Consider the following 16,487-nt stretch of genomic DNA (forward strand, 5'->3'; position numbering starts at 1 on the left):
TGCATTTGCACATTCTGCTTCCAGGAGGAAAAGTACAAAGGTTTCCAAATCCATTTTGTACTCCTGGAGCTTTGCAAGGCACTCAGTGTGAAAACCCCAACATTAATGGGTTTTATGTGAAGGAAAAGGACTTGATGGCAGGAAAGAATGACTGGGGTTTTACAGAATGTGTGCTGCCTTTCCTATAGAATTGTGTGTCATAGAGATCTTGCATTAGACTAAAAATAGTCTAGAATAGAATAAATTATCCATTATTCCAGGATGAAGGAACGTTGGCATTTCCAGAGAATTATGGAGCTGTGAGCTGGAGGTGTGGCACACAAGCTTAACTTCTTCTTCTTTTCACCTTTTACCTTTCCCAGGCAGGTCCATGGCATGGACAAACTAGGGACAGTGATTGATTGTCAAGGTCTTTATTCCAGCAGGTGTTTTATTGGCAGTGCTCCAGCAGAACAACAGCCTTTGGGGTTTTTTTTTTTGTGTTTCTAGTCAAGTCTCTCACTCCTGAGCATCTTGCATCAATACAGAAGGAAGCAGATTTGTGGAACAGGACACCCTTAAAAAACCTGGTCTAATGTGCTGAGAATATTTAAGCCTGATAAGGCAAGATTAAGAACAGTTCTCATGTTGGTTTCTCATTTGTATTACAAGCTGTCAGAGGTTGAGAGAGTGAAGTAAGGGTGCAATCAGCAGTAATAAGGTGACATTATCAGCAGGATTACCTGAAATAGAGCCTGAATAACAGAGGAAAGGGAAGGAAAAATACATGGGTGGAAAAGCTGTCTTTGTTCTGGGTAATGCTAATACACACGTGCTTGTCTGCCACTACCGGCTCTGTATTTTTAAGAGTTAATTTTCTAACTAATGCTTCTACCTTTTCTAAAAGATGTATCCAGAGGTGTACCCAGGTGGTAGCGTGTTGTCTGGTTCTTTGGAATTTCCCAGTTAATACTGAGCGTAAACCTTTGCAGTACTTTCAAAGATATTTATTGGCATTCTTCTGTAGAAGTTAATTGTCAAGTGCCGTGCAGTGGCAGCAGTATTGGCTTAAATCAGATTTCTGGGATACTGAAATTTAGTCTGTTTTAAATGTTGGTATTGTACTTCAACAAAACTCAATGATTTCTCCAGATTCATCTAATTGTCTTGTCCAAGCCTCAACCCAGCTAATTTTATTGCTGAGTTTTCTGAAAGACTTGAATGCTTTTGAGTGAAACAAATTATATTTTCTATATATTTTCTGTATTTTCTAATGCTTATTGTGATTCTTAACTCCTCTGTTGAAAAACAAGTGAAGCAAGAATCTCCCAAGTTTTCTATTACTCATTTAATGTATTTAATACCTTTCAGCTATTAACGTACAAATTTCCCCCAGATGAGAATGCCCTGAATTTTGACTGGAATGTTTGATTTGTTTTTTGCAGCCAGATTCTCCTGAATATAAAGCTGCCTGCAAACTATGGGAGCTGTATTTGCGCACAAAAAATGAATTTGTTCAGAAAGGTGATGCTGAGGAGGATGATGATGATGAGGAAGGACATGACAATCAAGCAAATTCTGAATTAGTAAGTGTGGGCATGACAGCTGCAGAAGGGGGAGGCTGTAACTGGATGTCAGCTGACTCTGAGAGGGTGAAAAATCATTGAGTAATATTTTCATTGTTAAATTATGCCCCAGAGGGTATTTCCTATGCAAGTCTATTAGTTAATCACTTCACAGCATTGTGTGTGGTTTACTTTTGCCTAGCAAAAAAAAAAAAAAGCTGTGAGGGTTTCTGATACGGGTAAAAGCATGGTTCTGGTTTAGTTGGAATAATATGAAGTGTGCTTGAATTAATGCCAGCATGGAGGTTTGTTGCAAGCAGATGACATCAGTTATCAGCAAGTGCCCCATTCAGTCAGTGCAGCTGTTCCTGGAGTGTTACGAGAGGAAATTTGGGTTAGCCTGGTTTTTGTGATGTTGGGATGCACATTTTCAGTAACTGTGATGACAGTCTGCAGTGTAGTGCTGAAATTAGAGTTTCCTAGTGTACCTTTACCTACGTAAACAGTGTTGTCTTCAAAAGTTACATCTGTATTTTGTAGCTGATTTTTTCTGCCTTTGAAGTGTAAATTCCTGTATTTCAGTGCAACTTGAAGCACTCCTCTCTGGCTGCTGTTAAAACTTTTTGTGATTTTTGTTTCCTACATTAGTCATCTCCAGGTTACCTGAAGGAAATTCTGGAACAGCTTCTTGAAGCTATAGCTGTTGCCACAAACCCCTCAGGACGCCTCATAAGTGAACTGTTTCAGAAGCTTCCTTCTAAAGTGGTGAGTATTTTAATAGTGTAGGTTGTGTTCTAAGTTGGAAGCCTGGACATTTCTATAATTGATGTTACAGGCTGTGATGGCCACGCTCAGGGTGCAGTTCTCTGTTTCTGCTTCACCAGAAGCAAACTCTACCTATTTTTACTGCTGTTTCAGAAGTGGTGTTCTGTTTTTGTGGTGAAAGTTTTAAGCAGCAGAATAAATATTCTGAAAAACATCACCATGGATTTGATTTTCAATCAGAATTGGTCCCTTATGTCAGTTTATTGATGAATTCCTTGTAACTGCCTTATGACCTGGGTTGTCCAAGTTGAAGCCTAGTGCCATATTTTGAGGCTTACACTGTTCTTATCTTCAATTCATCTAATGGCTTGTTTTGTGAATTTTTGTGAGCTATTAGAACAAAAGCTTTGTGACTCTTTATAGTAATACACAAATTATTTCTGTTTTCCAGCAATATCCAGATTATTATGCAATAATAAAGGAACCCATAGATCTTAAAACTATTGCCCAAAGGATACAGGTATGAACATATTAATGTGTTAGGGTACAGCCTTTTTTAACAGTAAGCATTCCAGAATTGTTAGAAGTCAGGATTAATAGTGGCAGGAAAGGCAATGTGTTTTCCCCCTGCTATTAAAAAACCTGCCACACTGGTGATTCAATGTTCTGTGTTGGGTTAGTGCTGCAGAAGTAGCTGTGTGGAAGATCAAGCATTGTGAGCTGTGGAGTGATGGCTTTGAGCCAGAATATCTCAGGTTCCTTGATGTTTAATGGCTTAAAGCAGTTCCTTGGCAAGTGCTGCTCATGTAAAACATTGGAGTACTAAGGCTTGGTTGTGCATTATCATCACCTACTTCTGTTCTATTCTATAAATAGATGTTTTGTACTGATGCATTTTTCATCTTACTTTTCCAGTAATCTGAAATACTGTTCTGTAATTCTAGCATTTTGTATAGTAGCGAGGGATGGGACATAGGTTGATTGAACTAGAGAGTAAAGTTAAAACAGCATTTTGTCAAAACTCTTTAAAATGAAGGTAGTATGATCTATTAAGTGTTTTTTTTTTCAGTCTTAGCACTCATGAGCTTTATAAAGACTTAGTATATATGTATGTTACTGTCTTTGTCTGATTACTTTTTCCAGATACTTATCTGTTGTCCTTACAAATAAGTTGTTTTTCGATGAACATTCCCTTTATTGAATGTTCAGTTCCTTTGCTTTTCACTGTTGGCTTAGTTCTCATGCTGTCTGAAGGTTGCCACTTTAACCAGTTCTGCTTCTTGTTGTATAGAATGGAACTTATAAAAGCATTCATGCCATGGCCAAGGACATAGATCTTCTGGCAAAGAATGCCAAAACCTACAATGAGCCTGGATCCCAAGTATTCAAGGTTAGTTTCATTTGTTCATAGTGTGATTTGAGTTCAGAGTTTCTTAACTACTTTCTGTGCTGGTTGATCCTTAAATAAGTCTTGAGCATAAAGCTCTCAAGACCCTGTTTGCATTTTTTTTTTTAATAGCTTTTAGTGGGGTTTTCTTTTTTATATTGCTTCTAGTAGAATTGGGGTACAAAAATGACAAAAAATCAGCTTGAAGCTGCTCAGATCTTCTATTAATTTTTTTCAGGCCACTGTAAAAATACTGTGTGGGAGTTTTTCAGGCAGACTTTGTTCCATGCTTCATTTCTCATGCAAAATTGTTTTATATCTAAATATAAAAACACTTTTTTTTTTTTTTTAGATAGCTCAATGTATTGATTACAATATTACTCACTTTCAACATTAAACAAAAAAAATAATCTTCTAATTGACAGGATGCAAATGCGATTAAAAAGATATTTAATATGAAAAAGGCTGAGATTGAACACAGTGAGTTGGCCAAGTCAAGTCTCCGAATCAGGTACTGCAAATAGAGTTCTTTCTATAATCTCATATAAAAACCTCTCTTGACATCCCCTTCTTTGTGCTGTGGAGAGTATTGTGGGAAATAATGGCTTGAAAACTTAGTGTTGTTTTAAAAGTTGTGCATTGGTTAAAATACTTTTTGAAAGGGGGCTTTTTTTTCATTGAAATACTTCTGTGGTGAAATATTTTTGTGATGTACTTGATTATGAAAAACAGTGTCAGTGGATCTTTAATAAGTTATGGCCATCTTCCACCACATGTTATTAAGTTAATAACAGAAAATGAATAGTGAAGAACAAGGTGCTTTGTTTTATTGAAGAATGCTGGATATTCTTGAACCTTGTTAGGAACTGAAACCAAAGAGCTCACAGGTAGAGGCAGAAACATAGGAACAAAGATACTTAGAGCGAAGTCTACTCTTGTTTGAAAAGCAATTTTAGCCATGAAAAGAGGCACAGGAACCTGAAGATCTGGATTTATGGATCAGTGAAGCAGAGATTTGGCCTGAATATGCAGATATAAGCCAGAGCTGATAGCTGTATTTGTTTAATGGAATGATTTTACTTAGGAAACAGCATTTTCTTCCTGTGAAAATCCATAGTATACAGAGAAGTGATGCAGTCATTATAAATGTTTCCTAACTGAAATGCAATTAAATTTCTTATGTAAGCATTTTACTTACAAGTAACACTCAAAAGTAGGTTTCGATATTATTTGCCAGTATGAGCTGTGTCATTTATCCCTAATAAATAAAGCAATGTCCATTCAAGGAGCTGGGAAACTCTTACAAGGTGGAATCTCTTTATATATTAGAGCTGTTTACTGTTATTTGTTGCAGGTAAACCACTGTGGTCATTTCCTGCAAAGGTTTGTATGGTACAACTGGAAACACTGTCACTGCCTTATTTAAGTGGAAGGTAGTTTAATTTTTTCTGTGTATATGGTGTCAGTATTAAAAGTGTTGCCTAGGATTATTGTGTGAAATAAGTGGAAGTTACCTGGTTGATTTTGGCTGCTTGGTGTTTTGAGAATTGGTTTTTAGGGTTGGTTTGTTCAGCATCAGCATCCTTCCCATGGTATGTGACTCATTGTCAGAGCATATAAAAATAAAAAGCAGAAATACTCTTAGGAGTGATTCCTGACACATTGGTGAAGAATTTTTCTTCTTATAAGTAGTGCCAGAAAACTTTGATTCTACAGACAGTGAATGTACTTACGTGCTTGCTTGGCAGTAACTAGTATTACACAGAGTCATACAGGTTTTCTATTTAAATTGTGATTGTATTTTTATTTTTCTCACTGTGTTGGCCATTGATGAAGCTCAGGATGTTAGGGTGTGTGTCATATTCATTTCTGAGGCTCAACGGTTTTTCTTTAAAATAAAGCTTGATTGTGTAAGAAGGGATGACAGATAAATCACACTGATATTTGTTAGCTGAATTCCTCTCTTGCACTGCCAACCCATTTCCACTTCTCAGCTGCCTTATTCTAGATATTCTCTTGTGTATTGTGTTCTCAACAAACCTTCAAACCCTGAAGTAATCTGTCAGAACCATTGACAGCTCCCTTCTTTGTTTCTCCAACTTGGAGGGAAAAAATAATGCCTGGAGGTGGCTACAGTAATATTGGGCTGAATGCAGAAAAACTTGGGATAAGAGAAGTGTAATGAAAACCAAACCTTTCACCTGCTGTTGTGTTTTTCACTGGTTGCTTTTTCTATTGAACCATTTATTTGTTTGTTTGTTTCTTTCTTTCTCAAGAATCTGCTTCACAGAATCATTTTTATTTAAATTACTAAATGTTTAATTGTCTTTACCTATTGCTGATTTGGGTAAAATTCCCTCATCAGTTCACTTCAAGTGCATTTTCTGTATTTTTCTTCTGAATTTACATCTGTTGTTGTAATTGATGACTCAAACTCAAATCATCATAATGCTACTAACCTAAGCTTTAAATGTTGCCCCTGTGTCAAAAATGTTTTCATTGCAGAGCTCATTGTCTCCTTTGCCGTACTAAACTTCTCTTTGTGGGTGCATTTAACTGTCCTCCCTTAAAGTGGCAAAATTGAGTTGCTTGATAATATGCACTGTCAACCAACTTGACTTTAAGTGTTGATAAAACATGACTGGACCTTTATGATTGGCTTTATCTGGATGCTAAGGAACATTTTGTTGGCTGCTTTCACTGCTGTTTGTACAGCTATCAATGCTTGAGCTAAACATTCTTTCCTCTGACTTTATAAACAAAATCCACATAAATGCTGGAGCACTGAAAGGATTTCAGTATTATTTATCTTTTAGCTACCAGACATCTGCCTCTGAACTTTTTGGCTGATCTATCAAAGTGATTCTGTAAAAAGCTTTTTTCTTGCTGCATCTTTTCATGGGTTTATGGTGGGCCTGTTTCTTTTCCTCCCCCTTTCCTTGGCTTGCCTCTCCTGCCTTAAGGACTGCATCAAATTTGGCTGCTTCCAAGCTGACAGGTCCTTCCTCACAGGGTAAAGGCAGTGTTGGGGATGAGAGAAATTCTTCTAACAAATATTATCGGTAAGTAAATTGTGCCCTTGGAGGAAAACCTGAGTCACCATCCTATGGAAATGCTAAATTTTGTTTGATTTTTCTTCCTCATCCCTGCTGTGGTGCTGGTCTTTGGGTCAGGATGAGATTGATGCTGGTGACACACTGATGCTGTAGTTATTGTGAGTGAGCAGCGTGGGCAGTCCTTCATCCTGGCTGGTGGACGGTGGCAGAGCTCTGTGGGGGCACACAGCTCACTGTGTACAGTGTGACGGCCACAGCAGCTGGCACTGGCAGCACAGGCATGAAGCCACCTGGGCTGCTCAGCTGTGGCTGGGTGGTGCTGCTCAGGTGAGGAACCTGGTTGTGGAAGTGCATCCTGTAGGTGCTCATGGACCCAAGAGCTGGGCCACTCAACAGCAGCAGAGCAGCCAGGGGTGGCTCAGGATGCTGGGGCTGGGGCTGCACTGCCAGTGGGAAGGTGAGTTACTGCTCCAGGGGCCCATGGCACCTCAGGGCATCACAGAAGAAGGGCTACAAATGGTTGTGCTCATGATCCAGCTGTGGACTTGCACACCCTGTCAGTGGTATCGCTATAAAAATGTCCCAGGTGAATGAAGGCTTTTTGGTGAAAAGAGGCAAAGCACAGCAAGGACAGGAGTAGAAGTGGCTTCATCAGGCCACAGCCCTGTACTGCACAGCAGCACTGCTGCCCTGCAGGACTGCAGGGACAGGTGGAGCCCAAAGTCAGGGACTAAAGGAGCTCAATGGATGTTTTAGAGGGATGGCCCACAGACTAAGGAAATGATATCTCTGTGTTTGTATCAAAAGGCAGGAAAGGATGTATAGGAAAGCGTAGGGCCCAGGCATGCACTCAGCCCGTCTGCTTTTTCCCAGTCTTCACTTGGCTACTGCAGGACAAGGCTGAGCCTGTTTCTGGAGGTGTCTGAAGAGCTGATCTTGTAAAAAGGCAGAGAGTGTCAGGTGTAGCTTATATAGTGTGATATGAAATACTGTGCCTGAGGTTTGGGACAAAAGAGGGATGCTGGAGAAGTCTTGGTGTGGATGCCTGTTCACCTAAGAGGCATAGGAGGCTTCTTCATGTGCAGGCACTGTGTGTGCTGAAAATACCAAAGGTGGGGATGAAGGAATGGGAGCACATAGAAAATACAGCTTTTAGTGTGTTGAATTCCTTCCTGCAGACAAATCCCAATAAAATGGGGTCAAATAACGAAGTTATTAACTGGGAGAGACATCATTCCCCTTCTCTTGCAATTAATCAAATACTCAAGTAAACAGAACAGGACAGAAAGTAGTAGGCTAGAGCTCAGTTTGCTGACTGTATTGGATAGACCAGCTCATAAAACAGAGGCAGACTCATGGCTTGGTAAGAATTTCTCCTGTTAAAGCTCCAGACTTCTTTAGTCACAGCTGTGTTCCTGCTTATGGAGTCATGAGCTTCACTTGCTTGCTCACACACTCTGGGTGACTGTTAATGGTTAATGTGATAACCCTTTCCTTTGTTTTGATTTCAGTTTTCTCCTTTTCTTTTCATTTTAAAATTTCTTTAACTTTTTCTCTTTCATAGTAACAAAAGATCAGCCCAAGGGGATCGTTTATCAGCAATAACCATGGCATTGCAATATGGATCAGAAAGTGATGAGGATGCAGCTTTGGCTGGTAGGAACTGAAATGCAGTTTGTGTAATTCTTTTCATTAAAATGTTCATAGTGGGCAAATCTGTAGACCTTCTGATAAACTCAGAAACATTTATTTCAAAAATATTTTGCACTCAGTGTGTAATTCCTTTGAATCTACAGCTAGTGAGATAGAGGAGGCTAAACTTGCTGGCATACTTTGAATTTTCTGTGTGTTTCCAAGTATACTTACCTAAGCTTTAGGGATTTGTTGCTTGGTTGTATTCCTTCTAAAATGGAGCAGAAGAGGAGATACTGGAGAAGACATTGGGTGCTCCATGCAGCAAAAGAGATTGGTAGTGCTGGATTTGTTTCTTTGTTGAATTTTTTTGTTTACATTATTTCTTCATTGATGTTGAAAGATGCAGCTGTTCAATATGTATTATTGGGGCATTTATTTCTTACCTGGTAATTGAACTGTACTCCCCACAGTTTTCTAGTGGATGGGTATGTAGAATTTTTTGGATTTTAGCTCTTGCTGTAAGCAAAAGCATTTTGATTCCTGTTTGGCTCAGAGTTTGGTTATTGCTTCCGAGCAGCTGTTTTCTGGGTGATGTGGGGAGTATTTATTAGTTGGGTTTTGCTTGTTTGTTAGCTGTTTTTTCCAAATTGCAATGCTGTAGAAACATGTAACTTTTTGTGTTTTAGTGATTTAAATTCTTGCACTGATTGAACCACTTTCAGGTGCCACCTTTGCTATGGACATTACTGTAATTTTCATGGGACCTCTCTGTGTGTGTGAGATTTTTGTCTTGCTGCTGTTGAAGCTCTCCTACCTTTATTGCATTCACCTAAGAGGCAATGTTATTTTTTTGGGCAGACTTGTCACCTGCTAAGATTTTCTGTCCTTCCAGTGTACTACATGGACAACTCTATGCTGTCAGTCTCTGGGTGACCAGGGTTTATCTTTAAGCCAAGTGGTATTTTTATTAATTGCTCTGCTGTCTCATTTTTTTTTCATTCCTCTAATGCTTGTTAAAGTAAATGGGAACTGACTGAACATGGATAGAACTCTCTCCTTCCTGAAACAGACTACTGAATCTTTATGAGCTTCTTTGGTTGTAGTTGTTGCCTAAGCAATGAACAATATCAGTTTCCAACTGAGAGTTTATCCTGACAGCTGCAGATGGTGTTTTGGTGTGATGGAGTGTGTAGAACATTTCCAGCTCCGGTGTACAAGGATGTGAGCGGCTTTGGCAGCTCCCTTGCTCCTCGTTATAAGCCTATAGAGGCATAGGTGGTCATTAGGTATTACTTGCATGTTTCTAATTTTGTAAACAAGGGTGTTTAGTTTTTATTGTATCATTTGGAGACTGTTTAAGACTGGGTACTGCTTTTGTTTTTACTGGCAACCGTATTCAGTTGGACATTGAGCATTCATTGTTGTTTGGGTGCTTTGGGACCACAAAGGAGACAGTGGGGTTTGTTGTGGTATCTGCAAACTGTAGTTGTGGTAACAGCAGCACAAAAGGGCGATAACTGCCTGTCCCTCTCCTCTGCCAGTGCTTGTTGGGGATGTGGAACCTGGTGCCACTGCACGTTAAAGAGTGTACAGTCTTGCATCACATCGTTTGCTCTATAAGAACAAGAATATTATTATTGCAAAAATAAGGTTTTTTCTATCTTCTAGTCTAAATAATACGTTCTTCTTTGACTCTTAATAGGGAGGTTCTTAAAAACCTTAAAAGAGGTTTCACATTAGGAGATCACTATAATTTTCTAGATATATAAGAATATATGATGTTTACACATCACTTTTTAAAAATATGCACTTCATAATGAAAATATTTATAGCTGTATATTATATAAATATAAAAATACAGTAAAACTATAATACATAAATGCTTTCATTTTAGTACATTTTAAAATTACTAATTAATACCTAATTTATGTAGATTTCTATTGAAGGAATGCCTTGTTTTCTACTTTCAACACAAAGAAAATACATTTCTTATTTAGGGTATTGAACTGTTTTGTTGCTGGCTCACATATAGCAAAGAACAGCATACTTGACTAGTGCCTTTGTTTTCTCTTTCTTAGAAACAAGTTATTCTGCATTTTCTGTTTGTTTCTTACTTTTTGGTGGAGCACTCAGAGCTGAACAATTCGAGTAAACAGTCCAAACTCTTTGAGCAAACTAAACCATAATCTATTTTTGAAACTTTACCTGATTTCAATGATAGCTCCAGTGGTTTGTTTCTACCTGAGTTTTTCTGTCCAGCTCCTGCTTTGCTGCCTGTGGTGTAGTGGATGCTGGGTCATTAAGTGCTGCTGATTGGCATCATTAGGATAATTTTGAGTGTCTCCCCGAATCAGTAATGAACATCTTCATTGCATGTTTGCACATCTGCTGATGCCTGGTTGTGTTTTAGCTTTGCCTCTGACCTGGTAGGTCCCACACACTGGTGTAGATCTGGTGTCAGGCTGCAGAGGAGCAGTGACAGCACTGTGTTGTTACAGTCTCAGTGTCCCCTGGCTTTGTCACCATTTCTAGATGACTTTACTGAATGTGGATAGAGAACTTGAAGCTGTGCAGCCTCCTCTGAGCAATAATAATGGAAGTGCCAGCTGGAAACCAGGTGTTAGAGAACTGTTTTGTGTAGCTGAATTACCCAGTGGGTCACCTGCCAGGCTCTCCTTCAGACTCCCAGAGGGGAAAAGGGGTGAATCATTTAACTCCAGCATGTGCAAAGCCGTGTAGGTTTTGTTATGTCTGTCTGCAAGGTACAGATTGCACTGTTTGTGCTGCTTGGAAGTGTAGAAGAATTGGCCATTTATTGCTTCCCATCCTGTGTTTCCAGTACAAGTGTTTTCTTGGTCCTGTTGTGTTTTGGTTGCTCATGTAATGTTTCTCCTCATTTTATCTGCAGTAAGTGTTAGCTCTTCGTAGCTTTTCTTTCATTCATCCTAATCCTGAAACAAGATAACCAGGAAAGTTTGCTATGAGATTTTAAAATACTTACTATGAATTTTTTAGGCTTATTACATAATTGCTGTAAATTATTTATTTCTTCTTCATTTGCTCTATATATTAGAGGGCCATCATCAGGCTTTAGTGTCAAATTTTTCTGCCTCACAGTTTTGTATTGAGCTGTGATTAGTATTGTCTTAAGGGCTGCAATAAAGTGCCTTTTTTGTCAGCTTGAGGCTCATTAGATATGTGTTGTGTCATTTTCTGAGGTGTGAATCTGACTCTCAAAGAGGCATTTCCTTTTCTTCTGCTTTAAACTTTTATCCACCAAAAACCCCACTCTGAGTTGTCCTGCTGAGTTTCCTGTTTTTCCTTTCTCTCTGTGCAGCTGCTGCTCGTTATGAAGAGGGAGAGTCTGAAGCTGAGAGTATTACCTCCTTCATGGACACCTCTAGTCCTCTTTACCAGCTGTATGACACAGTTAGGAGTTGCCGGAATAACCAGGGCCAGCTCATCTCTGAACCCTTTTTCCACTTGCCCTCCAAGAAAAAGTATCCTGATTATTATCAGCAAATTAAAACACCCATTTCATTGCAGCAGATCAGGTAAGAAAACAGAATGCAAACTACATTTGGTGTAAAACTGTTCAAGGGTTTCTTTTATTCCCAGAATCTTCTCTTATGGTCAAGTTGTTGGTACCTAATGCAGTGTTTGCACCATCTCTCCTCTACATCTGATTGCTGCTTGTTTCAGCTCAGTCTGCATTAGTCTTTAGATCATCTGTGATACATGGCTGCTGGTGGGTTTATTTTTCATTGGATTTCATTTGTTACGTGCCTGAAAATTGCCATGTGTATAGTTCTGAAGGCTAGGTGTGCAGCAGAGATGAAAGCTTTTACAGAACTCTCCATATTTCTTTTTCCCTGACCATGATGGCTTGATTATCTCTTACTGTCATGTTTTTTAAGTTAATAGTTTTTGGTGTGACTTGTAGGAAGATGGTTGCAATTGCAATCCTCCTGTCTAGGTCACTGAGTAACTGTGGAGAATAATTATTTTCATGATGATGTAGCTGGTCTGGACTGAAGCCAGCAGTTCAGTGTTGATAAATCTGTGAGCCATGAAAGGTCCGTGAGCTGCCAGAGTGCAGTTGTCAGATTAAAGACCAGAGTGAAGTGAGCAATGTCTTCCTTCGGTGGCTCAAGATAAAGCAGTATGATGGGTGTGAGCAGGGTCCTTGGAGCATTAATAGGGTTTAATAGTGCTGCCCAGCCTCCTGCCCAGGGCCCTCTGCGGCTCCAGGCCCTGCCTGGCCCACACCCTGGGAGTGCCAGTCCTTCAGCTTCAGTGAGGGAGCTCTGGACCCTCCCACTGCTCATCCCTTTATAATCCGCTCTGATGCACAGGTCTGTACGTTTTCGTTATCCAGGATACAGGCTGTCACACTTGATGTAACTGTCGAATGAGCAGTGTCTTTTTTAAATCAGAAGCTAACAAAGGGCTTTTTGGTTTATCTTGTCAGAAGGTGTTTGGCATGTGCTGGGGAATAAAAGCTGCCGCACTGGTTATCTCTCCATTAGCGGCTTTCAAGCATTTTTTCTTATGTCTTAGTACAGCTATAATAGTGGCAAAGAAAGTGTCTTGCCTTGAAAAAAGCACAAAATGTACTTGATGAGAAAACAAACAGTGAAACTGAGAAGAATCATTGACAGTTTGTGCCTGAGTGTACCTAAAAGAATTGGCTCAAATTATATATAAACAGATTTGTTTGGGAGAGATTTTCCATTAAAAATACCCTTGATATCAGTTATAGAACAAATAGCTTGCCACAGAGAGGCAGCTGCATTTCTGATTTCCTTACAGCGTAGGCAGGTTGCATCTGGCTGTGTGAGCAGCACAGAAATTCCATACAAGTGTATGAAGAGCTGTAGAAAAAAGTAACTTGACTTACTGCCTGGGGGCTTAGAAAATAAAAAAAGGAACAGCCAGGCTTTTTAGAAATAGTGTTTGAAGCTCACCAATTGAAGTACAATGTTTGTAGAAGTCTAACTACCTGCAAATTCTGAAATTCAGCTCTCTTTTAAATTACCTTGTAATCCTCACTTCCTACTGTACCTAAAAAGCCTTGAAGTCGTGCATATGTTCACTTAATTGATGTGCTTTAGGGAAAACTGAAGCATCATGGCTTTGCTGATACTGCTAATAAGCCTTTAAGTATTCAAAACTGCCCCTCATTGGGGTGGAGATTGTTTGTGGGGTTTGGGGTGTTTGGTTTTCTGTGGGGTTTTTTCCTTCTTTTCTTGTGATGGTGGGTGGGTTTTTTTGTTTTTTTGGGGGGTTTTTTTTTGGTGTTTGGTGGTTTGGGGATTTTTTTTTTTTTTTTGAGATGTACATAAAGAGAGCATATCTTCTGTTCCCAGATGGGGAGAGAAAAGTTTAGTGGCCCAGTGAAAAGTTGAAGGAGATGGAGTGAAGCCTGCCGTTCCTGTTTCATGTCTGTTTAGCTCTGGCATCTGGCTGCCTCAGCTGTCCTGTCAGAGTGAACTGTGAAATGTGTGGCTGTTGCAAATTTTACAGCTAGTCATGTATTTTAGGAGGGGTTGTGTGTGCTCAATGCAGGAAAAGTCTTTAAAAGAATCCATCGTTTCCAGAGAGAGTGTGTGAGTGTGTTTTGGTTTAGTGAGATTTACCTATCCCAGCCTCTCAGTCACGTGGGGTGTTATGAACCTCAATCATTTGAGCTGAGTGCTCATCCTGAAGCTGTTCCTGGATGTGGGAGGTAATCATGATGATGGCTTTTAATTGTCTCCTAATTTCCTCCTGGCTTGCTGTTGACAGAATCACAGAATAGCTGAGGCTGGAAGGCAGATCATCCCTGCCCACAGCCTCGTGTCCAGGACAGCGTCCAGTCAGGTTTTGATGATCTCCACGGATGGAGGCTCCACATCCTCGCAGGGCAGCCAGTGCCAGTGTTTGATCACCCTCACAGTAAAAAAACATGTTGTTCAGCTGAAATTTCCTCTGGTTCCATTTGTTCCAGTCAGTAGACACAGCTGAGATGACCCTGGCTGCCCCTTCATTCACTCCCACCTGGTGTTCAGCACATTGATGAGAATTTCCTGCCTCAGAGAGGGCAAAGCTCAGGGCTGGAGAACAAGAAAATCCTTTTTAAAGAGAAAGGCACGATGCTGTCAAGGCTATGACTTCGACATGTGGTAAAAGTGCCTAATGCAAAGTTGACATTGCTGGGGAAGAGTCATTCTGTTAATTACAAATAACCACAGGAACAGTCAGGAAATGATGCAGGAGAATATGTTCAGTTACCAAGTGCATAAGTGCTAGATCCTGGCAGGCTTACAGGAACACTGTTCCTTATTAAATTTTACAATGTTGAGAAGTATGATCCCCAAGGCAAGTGGGTCAGGCTTTTCTATACCAGAGGAGGAAGGTGTGCCGGGGAATTCCCTGGCAGCAGCTCTCTAAAACACACGTGGGAGTGCAGGCACTGAAATTGGTATCTTCACGACACACCCTGCTGTCTTGTGCTTCTGAGGTTTAAAAATGTGCAAGGATCTGGTGTAAAACACACTCGGGTTTGTGTGATAGGTCCTTTTTGGGGAATTCAAATGAATTTTTCTTATGAGTGTGGCCCTTTTTGGACAATGCTCTGTGACACAAGAATCTAAATGTTGCATTTATGTGATGAGTTGAGGTTCTCTTGAATTTTGTGGTGGCTCTTGGTGATTTTGGATTAGTTATGAATGGTTTGAGTGGAGGTTATAGTAAATGTCATCACCTGGTTAAGCATGTTTTGCCATATAACTTAAGCAGTTTCAGCAATATGGCAAATCAAGGAGTGGAAGTAATTTTGAAGTAGCACAGACTGGTGCCTGGGCTAAAGTTTGAAGGGTTTATGAGCAGCTTCTCTCACCTCAATATGAAAACAGGACTTCTGTCTCCACTGCATCCAAAATTCCTGAAACCCTTCTTTGAGGAGATGTGTATCCCTAATATGGTCACAAGTGGAAGATGTTACTGGAGAATCAAAAAGTAAATCCCATTTCCGTAGTTAAAGCTCTTCGACTAGTGATTTATCATGAAAATGAGGCTATTAAAGAAATGTTTTGCACTGTGTAACAAGTGAAATAGTTGACTGGTATTTCTCTTTTGCAGAACCAAGCTGAAGAACCATGAGTACGAAACTTTGGATCAGTTGGAGGCCGATCTGAATTTGATGTTTGAAAATGCCAAGCGCTACAACGTCCCCAATTCTGCCATCTATAAAAGAGTGCTGAAAATGCAGCAGGTTATGCAGGTATGTGGAGGAAAACAAGCAGAAGGATATAACGTCACCTGTAAATTTATTTCCCTAGTGGGTATTTTTCCAAAATAATTTTTAACTAGACCTTATTTGCAGAAGTATTTTCTTGCTTAGGGGGAAGCATGGAAATGGAGAGCATCATGAAGTGATGTTTCCTCAGCCCACTTGCTGCCTTCTGTGATTTCTTTCAGTCACTTTATTCCTTACTGTGACTTCTAACCTAATTAAATTGTGAGAAAATTGATGATGTAGGGTTTTTTTAGAGTTTGCATGTAATTGAATAAGGCTAAAACCTTTCAGATTTCATTAAGTGTTCCAGCTAAGTGCTGTAGTTTGAAATGGCATTGTTTTCAAATTGGTTCTTGAAAAGTTGATCTGTCAGTTAGAAAGAATTATACTGCTCTTTAATTGTGTTCTGGAAGTGTCCAGCAGTGAGTTTGCCTTCAGGGATTTGTTCTTTTTTTAGGCAAAGAAGAAGGAACTGGCTAGGAGAGATGACATTGAAGATGGGGACAGCATGATTTCTTCTGCTACATCTGATACTGGAAGCTCAAAAAGGAAAAGGTATCTGCTTCTGTAGTTCCTGCAAGCCATAACATTGCTGCATCTCTTTTTGTTAAAGAAAGTATTAAACCATGAGTTTGGGCATTTGTGTAAGGATTTGTAGTTCTGAAACATCATTAAGTGTTGATTCTAATTAATTCAAAACTCTTTGCTTACTATTGTTTCTCTAGTTTGGTCTATTAATTGGCAGTTGTCAGCATCAGTTCAGTAAGTAAAATGGGCACTGTAATTGCACTAAATTAGGTGATTTTTTCAGTGATTTCAGG

The 16,487-nt window shown here is 39.6% G+C and overlaps 1 protein-coding gene across 7 annotated transcripts in view; it reads left to right on the forward strand.

The window, feature by feature from the left end:
- The window catches only part of PBRM1 (polybromo 1), a 52,410-nt gene that overhangs the window by 6,148 nt on the left and 29,775 nt on the right, over window positions 1–16,487 (forward strand). For 4 of the 7 annotated variants that reach the window (XM_066195131.1, XM_066195130.1, XM_066195129.1 and 1 more), the window contains exons 5-14: window positions 1,425–1,565; window positions 2,193–2,309; window positions 2,761–2,829; window positions 3,601–3,699; window positions 4,122–4,207; window positions 6,660–6,758; window positions 8,317–8,408; window positions 11,725–11,941; window positions 15,510–15,651; window positions 16,124–16,221. In XM_066195131.1, coding sequence (XP_066051228.1) covers window positions 1,425–1,565; window positions 2,193–2,309; window positions 2,761–2,829; window positions 3,601–3,699; window positions 4,122–4,207; window positions 6,660–6,758; window positions 8,317–8,408; window positions 11,725–11,941; window positions 15,510–15,651; window positions 16,124–16,221 — 1,160 coding nt within the window. The remainder of the gene's footprint in view (window positions 1–1,424; window positions 1,566–2,192; window positions 2,310–2,760; window positions 2,830–3,600; window positions 3,700–4,121; window positions 4,208–6,659; window positions 6,759–8,316; window positions 8,409–11,724; window positions 11,942–15,509; window positions 15,652–16,123; window positions 16,222–16,487) is intronic. The other 3 variants (XM_066195128.1, XM_066195132.1, XM_066195134.1) reach the window with 1 other exon arrangement.

Source organism: Chamaea fasciata, unplaced genomic scaffold, assembly GCF_029207755.1.
Source record: "Chamaea fasciata isolate MVZ Bird 193981 ecotype frontalis unplaced genomic scaffold, bChaFas1.0.hap1 SCAF_13, whole genome shotgun sequence".
Classification (NCBI taxonomy): domain Eukaryota; kingdom Metazoa; phylum Chordata; class Aves; order Passeriformes; family Sylviidae; genus Chamaea; species Chamaea fasciata.